The sequence below is a fragment of the Simochromis diagramma genome, unplaced genomic scaffold, assembly GCF_900408965.1.
Source record: "Simochromis diagramma unplaced genomic scaffold, fSimDia1.1 OVJJ01000336.1, whole genome shotgun sequence".
NCBI classification, from domain to species: Eukaryota; Metazoa; Chordata; class Actinopteri; order Cichliformes; family Cichlidae; genus Simochromis; species Simochromis diagramma.
The window spans coordinates 16,000-38,442 of NW_024386968.1; the positions used below are offsets into that span (position 1 = coordinate 16,000).

The 22,443-nt window shown below is 42.9% G+C and overlaps 1 protein-coding gene across 2 annotated transcripts; it reads right to left on the bottom strand.

The window, feature by feature from the left end:
* Positions 1–1,186: 1,186 nt before the first annotated feature.
* Positions 1,187–21,341, bottom strand: cd99l2 (CD99 molecule-like 2). Of its 2 annotated transcripts, XM_040038695.1 has the most exons (9): positions 21,154–21,337; positions 14,839–14,895; positions 13,627–13,680; positions 13,383–13,505; positions 9,926–10,006; positions 8,883–8,963; positions 8,583–8,702; positions 6,542–6,607; positions 1,187–6,100 (listed from the first exon to the last, which is right to left on the bottom strand). In XM_040038695.1, the coding sequence occupies exons 1-9, from the start codon at positions 21,212–21,214 to the stop codon at positions 6,039–6,041; spliced, it is 705 nt and encodes a 234-aa protein (XP_039894629.1). In that variant the 5' UTR covers positions 21,215–21,337; the 3' UTR covers positions 1,187–6,038. The 2 variants fall into 2 exon arrangements, with proteins under 2 accessions (XP_039894629.1, XP_039894630.1); XM_040038696.1 differs by lacking the exon at positions 9,926–10,006 and having other exon boundaries at positions 21,154–21,341.
* Positions 21,342–22,443: the final 1,102 nt, after the last annotated feature.

The window sequence follows — 22,443 nt, forward strand, 5'->3', positions numbered from 1 at the left end:
GCTGGCTTCTGTAACAGAAACCAGATATCTCGCCTTGTTCTCCTGAATAAAAATGTAAGGCTGCAGGATTTTGGTTGGCGTTGCGTGACACAATCATCGGCTGCAAGGACAGACGGCAGGCTGAGTGACAGCATCGCAGGTGCTGGCTAAAGATGAAGCTCTTTTCTAGACAGTGCAGATCTTATACAGTGGAAACTCATCTACTACCAACCAACATCACTGATGTTCAACAGGCCACGAGGGCTGATCGCCACATCTTCTGCTTATTGATGACAAACATTCTACTGGTTTTATTCCATCTACGCTGGAATCGTTACACAGTCACATTTAATCAAACATTGTACTGTTTGCTGCTGGGCTGTAGCAGGTCTACTGGTACTGGTGGTCATCACATGGGGCCCAGATCCAAACTGCAGCGTGCCATAAATTCCACACTAAAGCCCAAAGCAGAACAGTGCCAATAATAATGCACTGTGGCTGAATGCAAGCATTGCACAGGTTAGCACACATTATTTTAAGACATCAGACGTATCTTTTTCTTTTCATTGATATAAAACAGTCATGTTCTCATACACACTCAGACTAATTCAAATGCTTCACATTAGGTGAGGACATCTGTGTTACATTCAGATTCAAGCATATAATCAACAGTTTATTATTTTGTAATAACAGATTATCCAGTAACTCTGCACAGAGGCCATGGCAGGCTCAATCAGCACTTTGTCTTTGGTAAATACATATTTTTGCTACAGACCAAATATTTTTGCATTCAAACATGAATATTTAAATACATTCAGCCAACTGAAAGGTTTGTTATTTTTGTTTGATTTGAGTGAAGCTTCCAGCAGCCCGAGCCTGATGAAACAGCCCCCACCTGTCGCCAACAGGGGGCGACTGTGGTGTCGCTCGGGTGCAGCTGTGCTGTGTTACATGAATGTTGCAGTGCGCTCCTGTGGGACTTCGCAGGATATAAGGCTAAAAGAGAAGTGTCATTTGGATTACAGCATACAGGTATGCAGAGTCTTAAACAGCACCGCCAACTACACAGAGACCACACCTGCAAACACAACACACGGCCTAAAAAACACAACCCAGCACAGGAATCACTCGGATTAGAAAATAAGACAAAGCTAAGGATGCTAATGGCTACTGTGGCCACAAACTGGGTTATTTTTCTCTTTTTAGCATTAACCGTTCATCTCTCACACACGCACAAAGATTTATCTAGCCATAGAATATTGGTTATACACATACATCCTACTTTAATGACCAACCTCAAAGACATGTACACACAGTGAAATCATCACGAAACTCTCAAATATACAAAAAAAGACCCTTTCCAGACATGAACCTGTTAATCTGATCCCACCTTCCAGTTGGAGCATTTTTCCTTCCTGCCATTCCAGTCGAACCGTTTTCAAAGTGAAACACGCAGTGAACACAGTACAGCTGTGAGAAGCAGCTGATAGATGTGTTGTCTCGTTACCAGAGTCACACCAGGGAACAGGCTGCTGTCTGTGCTGCATCCTGACTGTAACACTTCCTTTCTTTAGGCTGCGAGCACAGCTGGATGACTGTACTGTCACTCTGTTACAGCTCACAGGACACACAGTGGTGGTTCTTACTGCATGTCCATGTCTGGTATGGTTACTTGTGCATCTTCTGTACTTGATCCTTCGCTCACACAATCCAACCTCCCAACAACAACAACAACAACAACAACAAAAGATGGCAATCACCAAAGGGACAAACTGAAGACAGCAAAACAATCATACGATATATACAATGTAACTAATTGACTTTCTTATTACAAGACTTTGTTCCACACATGAATGAACATGAGCTTATTTACTAGATCTATGCTGTGTGTGGAATAAATCAGATCCCCTCATTACAGGTTTGTGCTACAAAAAGGTTAATATATCAGACATTAAAGGAAACTGTTTCAGACACAGCGCGGGAACGTTAATGAAAGCTTTCTTGTTTTGGAACAGCCAAGACTCAATGGAAAACTGGAAAAACTTTCACTCACCAGGAAGCATCAACTATCCTCAAAAGTTAAGTTATTAGGAAAAGTCCAGTCAAGTACAAAGTATAAAAAAGCAAGCTAACAGTGCAAACACACACAAGTCTAAAGTCTAAATGCAGCAGGAATATATGCTACCACACTAGTACAAACAGAACTGCTCAGTTTCAGAAAGCATTCCTCAGGGCACTATCTAAACCCTTCAACTAACTACGGCTGCTAACATCGTCGACACGGCTAAACCTTTTCAAACACAGACCAACTCAACCAAGGTTCTGTGCAGTGGTGCCAGCTCCAAACTCCTTCCACTCTGTCCCTAATTTTCCTATCGCACCCATTTTAGTCCAGCAGAAACTGAAATGTCTTTTTAATAGAGTAATGAGGGAGTCGGCCAGTGGTTTGTCTTCGTTATTCCTGGATCAACAGTTAAACTAGTTTGTAGTGAGATTTGGAATATCAGTAAAACCCCAAATCAGCCAGGTCTGAGACAGATGCTGTCAGAGACGATGTCCTCTGGACTGATTATGGCCTCGGGAATCTGTCTACTCGGATGCTGAAGGTTATTTATTTATACACAATCTTCTTGTCTTCACATCTAAGTTCTGTTACTGATATAAAGTAAACATTTACTGGTTTCACTGGTTGCTTAGATGTGCAACAGTTAGTAATTAGTTATTCTTCAAAGAGGGACGCTGAATTTCATTTCCACATCCATCAGATTGATGTGATCTTTGCTCAGTAACTCTGCAGAGAAATAGGTTTCATAGAGTTTTTCTGAATCGTTAAAACACTAAATCCCATTGTAAAAACTAAACTGTCAACTACCAAAACACTTTCATCAAATCAATCTCACAGTTGTCAAAATCTTAAACACTGTTCATCTGGTTAGGACATCATTTGCAAATCTCAATCTCCTATTTACCAAAACTCTAAACACTTTCTCAAACACAAAATTCATTTAGCAGTGTGGTGCACACAGGCTACAGAAGTTAAACACAACTAACACACTGTTGTCATCATTTACACCGTGCCACTTAAAATTGAAAACATGTGTCCAATCAGTGAACCCGATTACTAAACAGTATGAGTATGGTATGAGTGGATCCAACAGTGGGGCAATACAATAGAAGAGGAAGAGGAGTCCGTGTCAGAGGTGTTGGGCAAGGACGAAGACCAAGAAGATCATGTTCTGGTGCATTGCAATGAGGGAGGCAGGGCAACGTGTGCAACCAAACCTACACAGGGCCTCAGTGGCTACTATAATCCGGACCTTCAGAGAAGCAAACAGGTAAAAAGTTTACTGTCTCAGTAAGAAGACAACGAAAAATCATTTCTCCATGTTACTGTGTGTGAAAACCTGAAAACATGAGTGTGTGTACTTATATCCAAATGGTATTTTGTTTAGAATTGAAAGACGGCCACATGAGGGTGGAAGAACACGCATGTTCTCACAACGCCAGGAGACACCTATTGTGGATATGGTCCGTCAGAATAATGCAATTCGACTGCGTGAAATACAGCAGCAGATTATGGAAGACAACACACTTTTTGAGGGAATAAATCGTGTGAGTCTGTCATCGACTGACCGTGTCCTGCAACGCTACAGGATAAGAATGAAAGAAGTTTATTGGGACCATTTGAACGAAACTGTGCCATCAGCAGCTATGGGGTTCTCCACCGTGATGTTACTGTTGGGCCATACAACAACGAACTTCTAGCAACATTCCTGGATGGTCTACAGGATGCTTTGCTTGAGCAGGGAGATCGCGAGTAAGCAGAGCATCATTTGGGACAATGGAGCTTTCACCGAGATTCAAGAACATGCAACTGGTTTCACAATGAGCAGCATTTTATGAATGTGTTTCTTCCTCCATACTCTCCCTTTGTGCACCCTACTGAGGAGTTTTTCTCAGCATGGAGATGGAAAGTCTACGACCGAAACCCTTACACAGGAAAATCTACTTCTAATTTTTGTCTGTAGGGTGTAATCGTTGCCAAGTTGTGTTTGCACATTGGCTGGTTTTGAGTGGTTTTTGATAGTGGTGCTTGATTTTGAGTAAAGTTAAAATAGTTTTGGATCAAATGTTTGGTTTTGCAAGACAGGTTGAAGGTTTTGTGAGTGTAGCTTGAATTTTGCAGTTTTAGGAAATGTGTTTTAGCAATTCAGAAAAACTAATGTGTTTTATTAGGATACCATGAATGAAGGTTACACGTCTACTAAAAGTCCCACCGTGCTGTAGCTGAAAAATCTGAAAAGTAGGCAAACCCCTCGTGTAGCATACAGCTGGGCTGTGGAACTAAATGCAAAGAAATATTACGCTGAATCTTTGAGAGTACGAGAGCAGAGCTACACCACGAGACACAAGAAGGAACCATAAGCTGGACCTGACATGGATTAGCCTCCAAGCTAATGGCAAAACAGCCCTGTTTAAATATTTATGTTTGTTATGGGATAACTGTTTGACAAATGTTAACAATCTTAACTAATATAACTACTCACTTTACAGTTGTTTTCAATGAATTCACCTGTTTTCATGTGACGTTATTTCTTCTAGAAAAATTCACAAACTTAAAGTCAAAGTCACCTCAGAGCTCCACAAACCCAACACAAGAACTCAGTCACCAGTATTACTAACTACTCATGTTAGACTTGTTAACATTTCTGTGACAGTCAGCTTTTTTTCCCCGGGAACAAAGTGCTGGAGTTTCGTCCGTTTCCACTGAAGAAAGTCCCGTTAGGATTCAGAGGGAAGCAGCAGCTGACGGGACGCAGTTTTAAGCTGAAACTGATGTGGAACAGACTTCATCATCCTCACTCACATCAAGTGCATTTACTGCTTATCTGACTTTTCATATTTGGCACAATACTCAGTCCTCTTACTCTCACAAGCTTTACACGTGGGAAACAGCTTCCAGTCCTTCAGATTGTGAGGTAAAGACCCTCCAATCAATAATCCCCTTTCCCCCTTAAAGAAGACAATATGGCAGAGTGGGCGCACAGAGTGGGCGCGCAGAGTGGGCGCGCAGAGTGGGCACTGTTTCCCATCTGAGGAGTTCCCATTCTAGGTTTGAACTTGTCATCGACCATAAGGTGTTTTATTAACCGCTCAGATGTTTCAGCATCATTTACATTAATGGTTGAAACAAACTAGAAATGAGTTTTTTTATAAGGCCATTTACACTCTAATACTTACAGGTGTTGGATGCCTTAGTCACTCACTAATGTACTTGGTTAAGAAGGATTAAAGCCAAAGCTGTGTTAATAGTAACATGGTTAGAGTAGTAATAGTGCAACGAGCTGAATGTCCTCCACAGGCGTGTGGAGAGCAGAGACCAAATAAATATTTCAGGTCAGATTTGTGCATCAACAGAAACAATAGCTTTGATTTACAAGACATGATTAGTTAGGCTTCAACAAGGGACACAGAATGATCTGTTATCCCTAAATACAACTCACAGTAAAAAGAATAAAAACAAAATATAAACAATATAAAAGTCAGTTTGAGTTTCACAGCAATCTGGTTAACTTTGGAGTTCAGCTTCCTCAAATGCTCTTTTAGGCTGCTTTAAAAACATGCAGCAGGTTACTGACTCATCAGTTTGCCAAAATATCATCAATAAATTCAAATGTGCCCAAAACCAGCTCAGTGGATACTGACTGAGTCTGTGAGCTAGCTTCTCATCTCAGGTATTCTTCAATCTGTGCCAGCAAAGCACTACAGAGTACATGCTGGCAAATAAATAACAGTAAAAAACATTGTGAGTGGTTAGTGGGGTAAAACCCACACGGTGTGAGCTGTGTAAAAACATGAGATTTGACAAACCAGGATTACAGATCCAGGTTCTGCAGCAATAATGCTACACAGAGACAACCTGTGACCTGTGTGTGTGTGTGTGTGTGTGTGTGTGTGTGTGTGTGTGTGTGTGTGTGTGTGTGTGTGTGTGTGTGTGTGTGTGTATATAGGGGGGTTATGTGAAGGGTTTGTTGGGGAGTCCAGTGATTGGCTCTTTTTTACACAGCGTTCTCTTCAGTCTGAGGTTCAGCGTTGGGCGGCTCCAGCAGAGTCTGCTGCACTGCAGAGATACAACAACATTCCTGTCAGACATTATTCTAACAGATCTGTGACAACTTGTTCTGAAAGCAAGGAAACAACTTCAGTGGTCCCTCGTTTATCGCGGGAGTTACGTTCTAAAAATAACCCGCGATAGGTGAAATCTGCAAGTAGCCAACTTTATTTTTTAAAGTTATTACAGATGTTTTTAAGTAAAACTCGTCACTACACACTTTATACACTTTTCTCATACAGGCTCAAAGTTCTGTACTGGACAGAGGACACGACACGAGATCGATTGACAATGGTCTACAGCCAATCAGGACACAGAACAATGCGCTGTAAAAAAGAAAAATTGCCACAAAAAAATCAGTGAAACAGCGAAGCCGTGAAAGGTGAACCGCGTTATAGCGAGGGACCACTGTACATTTATATGCATTTATATAACAGGGGGGGTGTGTACCTTGTGGTTCTGTGGCCACCACCGCTTCAGGGTTCTCGGCTTTAAGCATGTCAGTGTTCAGACTCTCTGCCAACACATAACAAACAGTTCACTATAAATACTTCGTTACTGTACTGCAGTACAATTTTCAGGTATTTGTATCTTTCTGACCACTTTTTGATTTTTACTTCCTACATTTTTAAACAAATATCTGTCCTTTCTACTCTTTACAGTTTCTAAACAGGCTTGTTATCAAAGCATCAGCTCCATCATCTACAGCGTTTATACTCGGGGGCTGAAGTGTCCGTCTGTTTAGTCAGCATGTAGCCAGCACAACGAGCATTAAGGGAAAAATGTTTCTACAAGGTTTCGATCAGCTCAACAAACATCAGCAAACACAAACTGTTTGTCACACAGTGTGTTGCTGGATTTCAAAGGAAGAGACGACACAGAGCTAAAGAAATAGTATTTTTTAACACCAGTATTTGTACTTTTACTTAAGTACAGAAAGTCTATACTGTTGCCACCTCTATTCATGACCAGCCAATTAGACTAGAAATGTAACTACAAGGAGGACGATCTGTTAGAGGTGATGTGTTAAATGGTAAATGGCCTGTATTTATATAGCGCTTTACTAGTCCCTAAGGACCCCAAAGCGCTTTACATATCCAGTCATCCACCCATTCACACACACATTCACACACTGGTGATGGCAGCTACATTGTAGCCACAGCCACCCTGGGGCGCACTGACAGAGGCGAGGCTGCCGGACACTGGCGCCACCGGGCCCTCTGACCACCACCAGTAGGCACGGGTGAAGTGTCTTGCCCAAGGACACAACGACGGAGACTGTCCAAGCCGGGGCTCGAACCGGCAACCTTCCGATTACAAGGCGAACTCCCAACTCTTGAGCCACGATCGCCCCACACACACACTGTTAAAGGTGATGTGTTAGAGGTGATGTGTTAGAGATGATCTGTTAGAGGTGATGTGTTAGAGGTGATCTGTTAGAGGTGATGTGTTAGAGGTGATCTGTTAGAGGTGATGTGTTAAGAGGTGATGTGTTAAGAGGTGATGTGTTAGAGGTGATGTGTTATATTAGCTGTAGAGGTGATGTGTTAAGAGATTATCTGTTAGAGGTGATGTGTTAAGAGATTATGTGTTAAGAGATTATGTGTTAAGAGATTATCTGTTAGAGGTGATGTGTTAGAGGTGATCTGTTAGAGGTGATGTGTTAAGAGGTGATGTGTTAGAGGTGATGTGTTAGAGGTGATGTGTTAGAGGTGATGTGTTAAGAGATGATCTGGTAGAGGTGATCTGTTAGAGGTGATGTGTTAGAGGTGATGTGTTAGAGGTGATGTGTTAGAGGTGATGTGTTTAAGAGATTACCTGTTAGAGGTGATCTGTTAGAGGTGATGTGTTAAGAGATTATCTGTTAGAGGTGATGTGTTAGAGGTGATGTGTTAGAGGTGATCTGCTATCTCCTGGAGTTAATTCAGTCAACTCTGAGTGCGTTCACAACATGTGGTAGAAAAGCATCGGTGTGATGGAGCTGAATAATTGATTATTCCATCAAGAAAAATGAATAAATAAACATTGACTGTTTTGATGATCAATTATTGATTTTTCAAAGGAAATGGAAATGATGACTCCATCGTATCTCCTGTTTTTGCTGAAAACTCTTGAAATATTGTAAAAGTAACGACAGCTCTATGAAGTTTAAATGGGAATTTTTAACATTTCCAACCAAGTCATCAGTGAATTAAAAATAGTGAGTATATTAATCCAGATGTAATGATAATAAAACATATTCATAGTTAGAGACATAAGAGATACAAGCAGCCGCTCCTTGTATCTCTTAAGTCCTGCAATAATCCAGAAAAAGCACATTTAAATAAATCTACCATAAGAATTACAAACTGTTTATTTCTATATAAGTTAGCAAACCCACAAATTCAACAAGGATCAAATACTTGAAGCTAACAGCAGCTCGCTTTTCATTTTATAGCAGTGTAGCAGTGAGGGCCTGCCCCCTCTGAACCACCTGTGCAGTGTAGCTTACGCTGAATACTGAAGCACAGCTTCTTCTTCTGGTAGGAAATGTAGCTGCTGACCGCACCCACCAGCGCCATGGCAACTACACTTGCAAACCCTGCGATGGTGCCCACTTCTGCTGTGTTCTCTGGAAACACACACACACACACACACACACACACACACACACACACACACACACACACACACAGAGCTCAGTTATAGGAGCACAGCAGACACAGAAACCTGCCACCACATTCCCTCATGTGGAAAGAGCGTTTACATCTTTGGTGTAATGAAATGTTAAATATGTACCATGAAGTCTAACCTTTGCTTTTGCCGTTGCTGTCGTCAGGCTTGTAGGTCTCATCTCTGCTCAAATTGAACAAATCGTCGTCAGAGAGCATACCTGGGAGGAAACACAGTGAAGACGCAGCTGGATGTGAACTGAAACATGAAACATGAGTGCATTTGATCTGTCAAACTCTATTTTGGTGTTCAGCATTTAAACACTGAAGCAGACAGCAGTGTGTCAGTGGGAGGAGGAGACGTGGGAGCAGAGGAGGACAACAATGAGCGCTCTGTGTCAGAGAGTGGCTATCAGTGGCTTGGAGGAGTCCATTAATTCAGTTCAAACACATGAGAACTGAATGAATCACAAACAGAGTGATGAGATCGTCAGGTTTTAATGACGGCTTTAAAAGCTTCTATAGAAACTTCACAGACACTAACAAATTCTTGAAATGCACTTTCGTTTCTTCTGTTCTCTCATTCAAAAACAAAATAATTTCATCTGACCAATGATCCAGTGTCATTATGCAGCTGGGACATTAGGCAGGGTGTAACTAAATCCTGCAGCTTGCAGCAGTTTTCAATCCAGTGACAAAAACACCAAACAAGAGGCTGATTAGCATTAAATCGTTACATGCAATAAATTCAAAGTTGCCCCTCTTTGTCTACGTTTGGAACAGATGCAACGGAGACACAGCTAAGCAGTAAAAATTAAGAAATGAGATGGCAGAAAGAAAGAGAAGTGAGATGGAGATGAGTGGACGGACAGATAACTCCTTTAGACTGACACGGTGCCAAGGACGAGCACTGAGGCCTCGTGTATTTTACGAATCAGGCCACATTTTGGTGCCACTCACGGCTCCAACTTTAAGAACAGCGGCTTTCACACCATGCACCAAACTGACTTTCGACAGTCAAAAGGAACCTAAGGAAGCTTAGGCTAACACAAACCTGCAGAAACACGGACAAACAGGAAACACATAAATGACATGTTCTCATTTGAAATGAGAAATCTCGCCATTTAATGAAGGCGGATGATTTAGGAGTCATGTTGATCTTATGCAGGACACCATCACCCACCTCCCTTCCCCACGTTCTTATCCTTGCCATTAATGTCATTGCTGGGGTCTAAGGCATCAGCCAGGTTAAAGTCATCACTGGCTGCAGGGGTAAAAAGATCAAACGTCTGTGTTAGAGCAAAAAAAAAGGAAGCAGAGATCAAATAAACAATACTGTTAAAAGAAAGAAAAAACAACAACTAATTACACTCTAATTAAACCAAGTGACTACACTTCCCTTATGCTTTGGTTACTGTGTGTCGTTGGCCTGTTTACTGCACTGGCCTGTGGATGCGTGTGTCTTTATGTTGTATAAAGCGATCTGAATGCTCAAGTACAGCAGTATAAGAACCAGCCCATTCACCATCACGGTGCATCAACAGCTGAGCACGAGTACGATGTTGCAGCAGGTAAAAGGCAATTATGGAGATATTCTATATGTGAATGCTTCATGCTGTGTATCGTGCTTCTCTGAGGTTCATCACTCACTGCAAACCTCACACTCACCACTGTGAGTTATACTCCGAGGTAGGATGGGCTGCTTTGGCCAGTCGCAGGAACTCTCATTTATACAGTTTTAAGGCAATAGTTGGATTCCTGCATATGTTGCCTGGTTGCAGTGAAACATGCTGGTCATTATTCTCTTCGTCTGCATGGTTACTTGTTGCTTTCTGTTCCATTTGCCCAAAATGAACCTTTCCAAAAGAGCTTTCGTCCATTTAGCCCCGTCGGCTTGGAACGAACTGCAGAACGACTGGAAAACGACTTCATTTCATTAAGTGCTTTGAAATCTAAACTATGAATCCTAAAAGGCCAAGTCCATAACATGCAGCTGTGTCAATTCAGTGATTGTCATTTTAACTGAACTTTGAAATTTATATTTGCATTTTATTGAATTTTATCTTTACTTTATTTTCATTTTATTCTTGCATGCGTGTTGTTGCTGCCTGTGTTTGAGGAATTTCTTTAACTGTGAGACACTTTCTGCTTCTTGGTCAGGTCTCTTTTGAAAAAGAGGTTTTTAATCTCAATCGGATCTTCCTGGTTAAATAAAGGTTAAATAAAATAAATAATAAGTGAAATGTTCAGCATTAAACTGAGAGCTTCTCTTCGACAGGCAGCCTGGATTCTTTGCCCGCTGCCTCGGGGGGAGCTGTTGTAACCCCGGGACAGGTCACCAGTGTCGCAGAGCCGATGCAGAGAGACAGGAGTCATTTTTGTGAATCTGGTGGAGACAGCCAGTGTCAAAAGGCTCTGATGTTTTTAAAAGACACTGACTGCCAAGATAAATTATTTCCATTACCATATCACCTCTTCAAAACCAATATTGTTCACCATTTCCATATCACAGTTTCCAAACCTCAGTCCCGGTACACCTATCTTTTCCCTTGATTAATTTAAAAGCCTCTAAGCCCAGGTCCAACCTTGCTGGTCAATCAACCCGCTTCGGGATTGCCCTCACCGATAGCGGTCAAATTTCTAGGCCCTATGTTAATTTAAAAGTGGTCCCCATGAGCTGACCGGAAACCCCACTCGTGGGCGCTTTCGAATCCCGTCTGTGCCATTAGCTTTACCTGTCAATCACGTTCAAACGGGACCACCCGGGTCCAACCCTGTCGGTCAAACGGTGCAAGAAAAGTGGTACTTGACCACTGAGTATTAACGACTGTCCCTATCTGTCACGGGTACCACCCGGATGACCCTGTCGTCGCAGGAAATTGCAGCGCGTCCGCCGCAAGATGGAGCCATCACAGTCAGAACATTTTGCACCCCTAGAAGTCCAACGTCCGTCCTAAAATTTATTTAAATACGTTTAAAAGCACCACTGTGGGGATTCCACAGCTGAATTATCTGGTGCCCGAGTCCAACTCTGCTAATCAATACAGGAATATATCCCTTAACCAAATATCCTAACCTCATATCGCTTTTCTTGGCTGACGTAACACACACATTACACACCAACATCAAACATACATCACAACAATTAATAAATCCACCCCAGTATTAACAACAATGAGCTTTCATCAAATATCCCCAAACTTTACTTTTATTTATCCCAAATTACCCAAAATTATCATGGACATGTCACTTGAAATCTACTTAACAGATTTTAAAATTTAGTTTAATTTCCACTAGTGAGCCACTTTAATGGTAACAATCATCAATTCAGTGGACAACTAATTCAGAATTCATCCAATGTGCACAATTTTCAACAGGCTTGCGCTTACATATACTCTTTTAGACCGGTATGTTGTCCAACTCATATCAGATCGTACTTTAAGGTCCAAATTAGTCCCCTCAGCCGCACAAGAATCCGGGTCACGGCACCAAGTGTTAGAAACTGTTCTTTTGATTCTTAGGGCCAAAAAGACACAGCTCAAAAGTGGTCTTTTACTTTAAAAAAAAAAGATCTTTATTTACATATCCCAGGATATGGAGACTGAGCACACACAGAAACGCCTGCTCACAAGCAGAAAACAGGAAGCCAGGTTATTTATGTACCTCTCGACGTCACATACGTCACACACAGTTTCATTACACACAAAACTTCTTCTATTCAGTTCCTCTTTTCTGCGTCTGATTTATTAATATGCCTGTGCACTAAAACTTCCTGTGCAGCTTGCAATAACTTCCACTTTCTAAAGGTCTGTTGCCAGGGCAACCTGTCTAGACTTAGTCTCACTCTGTCGGTTCCTCATATTCTACAAAAAACATGCAGTTTCTGGTCAGCCTGTAACCTAGTTTTACACTGAAGTCTGGGCCTCTCTTATATAAACCAATAATAAACAGCATATAAGCATTTAAGATTAGATATTTATTACCTAACAAATGTAAAGCGCAGTGAGGGGAGCCTGAGAGCTACATAAACTGCATTGAGCTGAATTCACTCGGCCATCAGAGACTGTTGTGTTTTCTAGAATTAATACTTTTTTTCCCTAAATGTTGCTCCTGGCACCCTCCCCATTATAACAACTACAGCAGCAATGAACTAATAGAAACTAAAAACTAAATGAACGTACTAACTGCAGTAAATAAATCAGTCTGCATGTTACAACCAGCTACTACCAAGAGGAAACTGACAGTCAGTACACAGACTCCACCAGGCGCTCCTAACTAAGGAAACCAGGTTTCATGGTGAGTCTAGGAATGTTTTCAAAGAAGTAACAGCTTCAGCTGCTGGATACGTGTGCCGAGACAATCTAGATAAAAATATTCTTCTTTTACCTCCTAATATGTTCTGCAAATTCAAAATAAGTCAATGTTTGAGCGTGAGAAAATTCTCATGTTTTCTCTACACCAAAACCTCGACGTGCCGAATGGTTTAAAAGCTCTGATTAATCAGAAGTGGGCGTGGCTGCTGTTCACTGATTTATTCAGAGATGTAAAAATTGAACTCTTGAGATTTCAGGTAACAAAGCCCGTTCGCTCTGCAGCTAACCCACAAGCCTCAGGCAGGGAGTTGGGCTGCTTTCTTTCACCTGGCTTGGGTTTGGGCTTCGCTGGGGCCTTGGTGGCTGCAGGGACCCTGGGGAAAACCTTGGGTGGGACTTTGGCGGTGGTGGTGGTGGTGACATCGTTAAAGAAATCCTCCAGTTTAAAGTCTGAAGAGAAAAAAAACAACAACACAGTTACAATCAGATTTGTTGTAGCGCACAGATTTTCTTGTCCCACATTTATTCAGACCTAAAATGACTCTGTGCCAAGATGCTGTAAAGTTCTCACCTCCGCCTGCTCCTCCTGATGGTGCTGTTTGCTTTTTTGTAGGTGCTGGTGTCACTGTTATACAAGTCAGAATAACATGTAATGGTCAATATGTTTACTGCCATCACTCATGAGATGATAGCAGATAATCACAGTTTATTTATTCAGTCACACTAGATACCTTTCTGACTGGCTGCGTGTTTCAAATCATGAACAAATAAGTCAAATCTTACAGTTTTCATTTGTGAAAAATGCAAACATCTCTAAGTGATGGAGCTGAAATAGTCTGAAGCTTGGTTTCATCCAGCAGTACAGGACTGACACCGACTCTGCCCAGTATGGAGCCAGTCCAGGTTACTGGGCTGTAGGTGGATGGGACCAGTTCCTTTAGGGGATCAGGACTGTTCAGGCCTCACGGAGCCATTACCAGCAGGTTCACTGGTGCTGCTGGGTGCTCACAGAGTGTCTGGCATCCAAAATGGTGAAACAAGCTCCATATAGAGGAAAACAAAGGCACTGAATACGCTCTGCTGCTGGACAGACACAGCTTTGCAGACTACATCTCCACAGTCTCAGTCAAAGCTGTAGACATTTAACACATTTGTGTGGTAAGATTTTAGTCATTTGTTTGTGATCCCAAGAGAAAAGTAAAAGTCAAATGTAATGGTGGCATTTGTACACACAGGAAGTTGTCTGAAAGAGGAAATGCTGAACTTTAAACTTGTGCATATATGATCGGTTTTTATTCAGATTGCCTTTCAGGTGTGTTGGCATCAGTTTGTGTTTGGATTGGAGCTCTTAAAGGTTGCACACATATCTGACTTTATGCTTGTGGATCATATATACAGTAATATCACTGACACTGAGAGGCAGCCTCAAATTTGCATCTAACTGCAGGCTGCAGGCTTGACAAAAAAATCTTATGACAAATACAGCATATTTCATTCCAATGAAACTAACTAAGCTCATACAATAACCAGAAATGGAAATGTGACTTTATTACATCATGTCATCTTGTGTACTCAGTTTCTCCATCACAGTAGCTGTTGGTGCAGCTCTGTCTGCTAATCTTGCATCAACTGATGCCTTTAAACTGGGGCCATGTTGGACGAGGGAAACGCCCACACACAGAAGAACAGCTGGTCACCCGGACTTGTGTCAAACGTGCACCTCGTTAGGTTACGGTGAGAGTTTTAAACCAGAAACAGCTGAGTGGTGTTTCACTGTGCTTACGTGGTTTATTGTCTTCAAAATCCAGAGCATCCTCCAGGTTCAAGTCCTGAGGCAGAACTGCAGGGCAGGTGAGAGAGAGGAATGCATTTAGGAAAACACAATCACGTTGTTACTAAGTTTGTACATAAACAAGGAATTTCTCTTGGTGTCATGGTGCAAGAACAAGAAATTCTGCAGCAGGACGCCAAACAGCCAAATTTCAGCGTAAAGAAGAACAAGAAGTACTGAGGTGATGGTCCCTGATGTCAGCATCATCAAGTGTGTCTGGGATTACAGGCAGAAGCATGTGAAGAAGCCCACATCCACAGAGAGACTCTCACTCAGAGAGAGAGAGAGAGAGAGAGAGAGAGAGAGAGACGAGATGGCAGAGGAGAGAGAGCGAGAGGGAGACTCTCGCAGGAGGGAGAGAGACTGAGAGAGGGGTAGAGGGAGGAGAGGAGAATCTCAGATTGAGAGAGAGAGAGAGAGAGAGAGAGAGAGCGATAGAGAGGGAGAGAGACTCACACGAGAGAGGAGAGACGAGACTCTCAGAGGAGGGGAGAGAGGAGATCAGAGACGAGAGAGAGGAGAGGGGAGAGAGGAGACTCTCACGAGAGAGAGAAGATGAGAGAGACTCTCCAGAGAGAGGAGAGAGAGAGAGAGCGAGGATATGAGAGAAGAGAGTAAGAGAGAGAGAGAGAGAGAGAGAGACTCACTCAGAGAGAGAGAGAGAGAGAGAGAGAGAGACTCTCACTCAGAGAGAGAGAGAGAGAAGAGAGAGAGCGAGGAGAGAGAGACTCTCACTCAGAGAGGAGAGAGAGAGAGAGAGAGAAAAAGAGAGAGAGACTCTCACTCGAGAGAGAGAGAGAGAGAGAGAGAGAGAGAGAGAGACTCTCACTCAGAGAGAGCGAGAGAGGTAAAGAAACACAGAGAGGGCAGTGAGGGTGTCAGAGTCACTGTTGGATTGTCATTGATGCTCATAGGTATATAATTGATTGTGCAATGATAGAATGTCTGATCCTTAGTAGTCTGCAAAGGCTCTGTGTACGTTCACTCCTCCTTTCCTGAGTGTTCTGGCACACCACACGTCCTAAGGTCACGAGAGAGGTCGTAGCTTCTCTTTCTCTGTTTAGGTAAAAGTGCCTTTTGTTTAGGTGAACTGCTGGACTCAGGCACCAGCAGATCTAGGAGTCATTCACAGGGTCACATCTTCACACACGGTACTCTGTTCACATACATGCCTGTTTGAGACGTCATATGTTAATGAACCTATGAATATTCATGTACCTCAATAAAGAGCAGTGCTACGGGGGAGCTGGGGTTGGAGCGGCAGGAACGGCGTTCGTCTCATTCATGTCCCTCGTGCACGAGATCACAAAGAGTTCTGCCTGCCGTCCCATGTTTGCTAGCTGCAGTAGAACAGTCTCAGCTGTTCCAGCAACAGGTTTGTGCCTGGACAGAGCTATCAGAGGGGAATGCCTAAAGGAAACTACATGACCTAGAGTCCTCTACATCCCCCAGAGACATAAACAGGAAACTCATAAGCACATCAAACTGAGACTAGGAACCATAGATCACCACAACAGCAAGTCAGCAGTCTAAAACACAGAGATTGGAGTCTGTGTAGAAACACAAAGACACCGGGGTCAAAGACACAGAATCACAACACTGCTGTGTTCCTGAGGGGAAGACACACACACACCCCTGCACGTTGGAGGATCTGCAGTCGAAGTAGTACCCAGCTAGAAGTACTTGGGTACGTACCTGGATGGCAACCTAAAAAAAAGACTGCTGACCTGACAGCTGTCCGAAAGACAACCACTGACACCTGCACAAGGAGGGCAAGACACAGAAGGTCTTTGCAAAAGAGGCTGAGCATGTTAATAGAGAGGCGAAGGGAAGGAAAAGATGTGGTCGAAAAAAGTGATAATAGGGATAACCACACGAGAGGATTGTGAAACAAAATCCGTTCAAAAATGTGGGGAAATCCACAAAGACTGCAGCTGCAGTCAGTGCTTCAAGAACCACGACACACAGCTGTCGCACTGCTTGTGTGAGGCCACTCTCGGACAACAGACGGCATCAGAAGCGCCTCCCTGGGCTAAAGACAAAAAGGACTGGACGCTGCTGAGTCCAAAGTGATGATCTGTGGTCAAAGTCAATTCTGCATTTCCTTTGGAGATCAGGCTCCCAGAGTCAGGAGGAAGACAGGAGTGTAAAGTTTCCAGTCAGTGATGGTTTGGGGTGCCAGGTCATCTGCCGGTGTTGCTCCACTGTGTTTTCTGAGGTCCGAGGTCAACACAGCCATAAACCAGGGAGTCAGCAGCAGGAAGAACCTGCTTCCTGCTGCTGACCTACTTTATGGAACTGCAGATTTCAGTGCCAACGCTACCAGCACCCGGTTTAACCTCCTAAGACCCGAGCTCTTCCACAGCAGCATTTTTGATTTCTCTTTGATGTTTGGGCTGATTGGGGCCCGATGAATGTAAAAACAAAGAATTACCAGATTTATTTATTTTTTTTACTTTATTTTTGTTTTTATGAAAAGTCAGAGCCACATGTGAGGACATTTGTTTAAAATTTTGATAGAACAGTTTAATGTCCTCGTCAGTGGACATCAGGCCCATGTAGAGCAAAATTGAGTATTTTGGTCTAAATAACCCAAAATGTGATGTCCACATATGTGGACGCCAGGTCCTAGTAGGTTAAGGACCTTGATCTTAATTGGCCACTAAACTCGCCTGACCTTAAGCCCATAGTGAAGAGGAAGATGTAATATGCCAGAGCTAACAATGAAGAAGAGCTGAAGGCCACAATCAGAGCATCCTGGGCTCTCATCACACCGGAGCAGAGCCACAGACTGATCGAATCCATGTCACGCTGCAGTAATTCAGGCCAAAGGAGCCCAACTAAGTATAGAGAGCTGCACATGTTTCCATGTGCCATCTTGAACAGGCATGTGTGTGAACAAAGAGTACCAGTCTGTGTGTAGTGCAGGTGTGTGTGTGTGTAAATATGACCCTGTGAACGACTCCCAAAGCTGGTGCCAAAGAGTTCACCTAAACAAAAGGCACTTATACTTAAACAGACGGAGTAGGTGTCCTCCCAAGGTACGGCCTCTCTCATGACCTGAGGACATGTGTGGTGTGCCAGAACACTCAGGAGCGCACACAGTCTTTGCAGACTACTAAGGATCAGACATCCTATCATGATTATATACCTCTAAGATTATAGGATTATATGTTTCTAAGCATAAATGACAATCCAAAGCTAGAACCCTGACATCGTTTCCATTAGTTGTCAGTTACAATCATCAGAATCAAAAGACATAAACAGTCTGTATGGACTGAATGTAAACATTATACAACTTTCCCTTTTTGAATGGAATTGGTGACATACATCAACTTTCTGATGATATTCTAATTCTATGACCAGCACCTGTGTTTGGCAGCAATAAGCTGCACGTTGTTTTCACTGCACCAGGCCGTCTGCCTCCTATAGCACCAGTTGATGTACTGGTTTAAAGTTTATTAGCGTAAATGCATTGATCAAAAACATTAAAGGAAACTGGGCCGCGGTTAAGGCTTCCTGTGCCCATCATCCATCCGAGCCCGGGTAGTTTTCAGGATAGTGTCATCCCTCCATTCCCTCCCATTGTCTGCCATTTTGCTTTGTGCCCCACACGCTGTGAAATTCCTGCCACAGAAAAGAGTCCGACAACAAATACTGAAGAATGACAAGAATTTTATCACAGGTGTTTCCAGGTCATCTGTGAGCTCACTGTGGTGCGGTCATCTTTGTCTGCTCTGTCTGCCAATCCAAATAAATTAGCACGAGTCGAGAAATGTTTTATATTTCTCTACTGTGCAATATGTGTGTGTGTGTGTGTGTATATATACATATATACACACACACACACACACACACACACACACACACATATATATACAGGGTATATTAGTTGATGATGAGCTGCAGATAAGAAGCTCCAAAAATCTGCTGTAAAACTTCATCTTTCCTACATGTCCTATAAGAGAAGCTAACATGTGACATTAGTCTAAAGTTATTGACCTTGTTCAGCTTCATGCAACTAATCCTAAATACAGTAACTCAAATTTCAGCTGGTTCCAGTGAACAAACACTGGTGTGCGTGGACTTAAAATGTAGGTTTGGGGTATACAGCATTTCCATTATCCAAACCTCACTTACACTACAACGTTTACCAACCACAGCTAACTACTGACCTTAACTTACCCATTGTTAAACAACGTCATGATTAAAGCATGTGCCATACATTCTTCACTCTACCATTCAGTCACATTTTGCTCATTTAAATCTTCCGGTTTTCATAAAACAAATCAACTCATGACCAGGCACGTGCCCAAAGTGCCCTTTTGTTGAGGCAACTTTTTTTTAAATTTTTTTATTTTTTTTATTTTTATTTTTTTATGTGTGTATGAGTGCGGAGTCCTGTCTGTGCCCCTCAACAATAATATTTAACTATTAATCACAGTTTTGCTAAATAAAAGGATCTGGCTTGCATCAGTCACATGATCACTATTAACCAATGATCGCCCTTGACGGCAGAACGCGCTGGTTACGAGCCGGGAACGAGCTCACAAAGAGCACGCGCATTTGTTGCGGTCCGGAGCTGTAGGAGAAACACAAGTTAACTCAGAGACACAGACTGATGCGACACAACCAGTAAGTAGGTGTACAGCGTACACTGTAGTGTGTAGCACCCAGGAGTATTGGCTTATTACGTACACGTTGGTAAGCTGTCTTGTTGCAACTGACGAACTGAAACAAACGTGCAACAGCGTGACAAACATTACCTGTCCTTTTATTAACTGCACAAGTAGTGCTGGTCATAGCTGCTGGCTACCTGTGTAAGGCTGTCATGGGTCTGTAGCTCTGTCACCGTTTTAGGGAACATATTTAGTTTTAAAGTATTTAGAAACATATTTAGTTTTAAAGTAAGTTTCCGGGCTTTTCCTGCCTTTCTGGAGGGATTATATTTCACTAAAAAACCATCTAATATGCATGTCCACATAATAATAATTATAATATATTAAAAAACACACGCTGTATTTTAAAGAACATACATTAAGAAGCAGATTATATTAGATTTATATTTTAAATAAGACAAAAGTTGGATTTTACAGCAGTAAAATTATTGTATCTCTACAGTTTAAAAATGTAATAAGCTTTGCCCCTGCACAGAGTGGATAGTGAAACAAATGGAATCATCATAAACACATTATTTCATATTTATTACTTCCCCCTCCTCATTGCTTTATTATTGTAGCTCTAGTAATAAATAATAATGTAAGGATTCTGGATCAGCACCATGATGCCCATAGTATATACAGTATTCTGAAGAAGGTCTAAAATGTCACTGTGTGCGCGTGCATGTGTGTGTTTTATTTAGATGGATTTTTTTAAATTATTACTCATGATATAACATTGTCCAGACATGCCTGGTAAGGACATGAGGAGGAAACAGTAGGAGCTGTGTGAGGCTACTAAAGGCAGGGCTATAACATTTTTCTGTCATCATTTTATTATAGATTAAGTGCTGGAGTTGTTAGGTGTGGATAATTAGATTATAGTTTATTGCAATAGCAAGTTGTGCCTTGTTCTCACATAGCAAGTGGAGAGTGATATATGAAATGATGGGATGGAAGGAAGAAGAGAAGCAAAGAGTGAATCACAGGCAGAGCCTAAATTATTTCTCACAGTTTTTGTGTCCTTATGGTTCCAAGCGCTGTCACCAATCTTTGCATTTTGTTATTTTCTCATGACACTTGTTTAATCAGCTACCATCTCTCCTATGGACTCTTTAATGTCTACAGTCTCAGATCAACACAGCCCTGCCCTTCCCATATTAGATTCTTGATGAATGTGTGTTGTTGTTATTCAGCCTGGTTCAATGTGCCCCTTTTTAACTTTGAGCACCCGCCCCTTTAAACCTCTCTGCACGGCCCTGCTCATGACTAAATTAAATCGGGTTTTCAGTGATTCGCCTTCACCTGAAAACCGGTCACATCATCCTCCATCACCGAGCACGAGAACCATTTCCAGTAGTGCACGTGCAGCTGCGACGCACAGAGGTGACGGGGTGTTTTCTCTTTGATCTTTTCCGTGGATCTGCACCCAGAACTACAGGGACCAAAGCAAGTCACTCCTGCTGCTGAACTATAAGCAGTAAAGCTTTGCAGTAGAGGCTGAAAACCGTACGACACGTTTCAGGCCGACGGACCGTTATTCGGCCTTAAACCGAAGTGTGGCACAAAGGGAGAGCCGGCGGGGTGAGGTGTGCGGGACAAAGCTTACCTTGGAGCGGCAGCAGCAGCGGCAGCAGCGCACACAGAGCGCACAGAGAGCGGTGAGCCATGGCTACGAGTCCACACGAGCCGAGACGAGGTGAAGAAACAACGAGCGATCAGCGGGCGTGTTGGCACTCAGCGTGTCCGAAAGCCGCATCCAGGGCGTTCCCCACGGCTAGCTGAGACACACCCACTCTGCGCCACTTCCGGTTGCTTTTAAAACAAAAGTCCTCTCATTAGAGAGATGTTGCATTAGTTTATCTCGTCATTAGCGCAAGTACACTGAACAAGGGTTATGAATATGTTTTACTATTATTTTATCTAAAAACTCCACGATCGCATACACGGTTCCATCAGAGCACGTTTAGTCGGTGTGCTTACTATTCATGTTATTTTTTTATTTTGTGCTAAGTGAGGGTGGGGTTTATTGCTGTCAAGTTCTGGCCCCTGTGTTGGTTACTTTGATAGGTCCAGACAACTCGCCCAGGAGACACCCAGGAGGTATCCTTGCGAAATGCCTGAACTAACTCCACTGGCTCTCCACTACTCCTCCACTCTACAGTCGAGTCTATACTTTGAGCCCCTCCCGAATGGGTGAACTCCTCACCCTATTTCTAAGGGAGAGGCCAGCCACCCTTCGAAGAAGGCCCATTTCTGCTGATTGTACCTGCAGTGTTGTTCTTTTAGTCACAAACTCTGGGTAGTGATCGTAGGTGAGAGTAAGGACATAGAGTGACTGGTAAATCCAGAGCTTCGCTTTTACGTTCAGTTCTCTCTTCATCACTGCAGCCAATTCATCTATCAAACGCTTGCTCCCCTCTCCCTTCACTTGAAGCCCAGAGATACCTAAACTCCTCCACTTGGGGCAGCAACTCAACTCAACTTAATTAAATTAAATTAAGTAATCTCAAAAAACTAGGCAGCACGGTGGCACGGTGGTTAGCACTGTTGCCGCACAGCAAGAAGGTCCTGAGTTCAATTCCACCATCAGGCCGGGGTCTTTCAGTGTGGAGTTTGCATGTTCTCCCCGTGTCTGCGTGGGTTCTCTCCGGGTACTCCGGCTTCCTCCCACCGTCCAAAGACATGCAGCTTGTGGGGATAGGTTAATTGGATAATCCAAATTGCCACTAGGTGTGAATGTGCGAATGAATGTGAGTGTGAATGGTTGTCTGTCCCTGTGTGTTGGCCCTGCGACAGACTGGCGACCTGTCCAGGGTGTACCCCGCCTCTCGCCCTATGACAGCTGGGATAGGCTCCAGCGCCCCCCGTGACCCTGAAAAGGAGATGCGGAAGCGAA

Bases quoted from the DNA above. Each gene is read 5' to 3' on its own strand.
- cd99l2 (XM_040038695.1), bottom strand. From the start codon at position 21,214: ATGGCTCACCGCTCTCTGTGCGCTCTGTGTGCGCTGCTGCCGCTGCTG. The intron at 8,703-8,882 runs GTTAGACTTCAT...GTGTGTTTCCAG, and splicing joins CAGCAACGGCAAAAGCAAAG to AGAACACAGCAGAAGTGGGC. The intron at 6,101-6,541 runs GTACACACCCCC...GTATCTCTGCAG, and splicing joins GGTGGCCACAGAACCACAAG to TGCAGCAGACTCTGCTGGAG.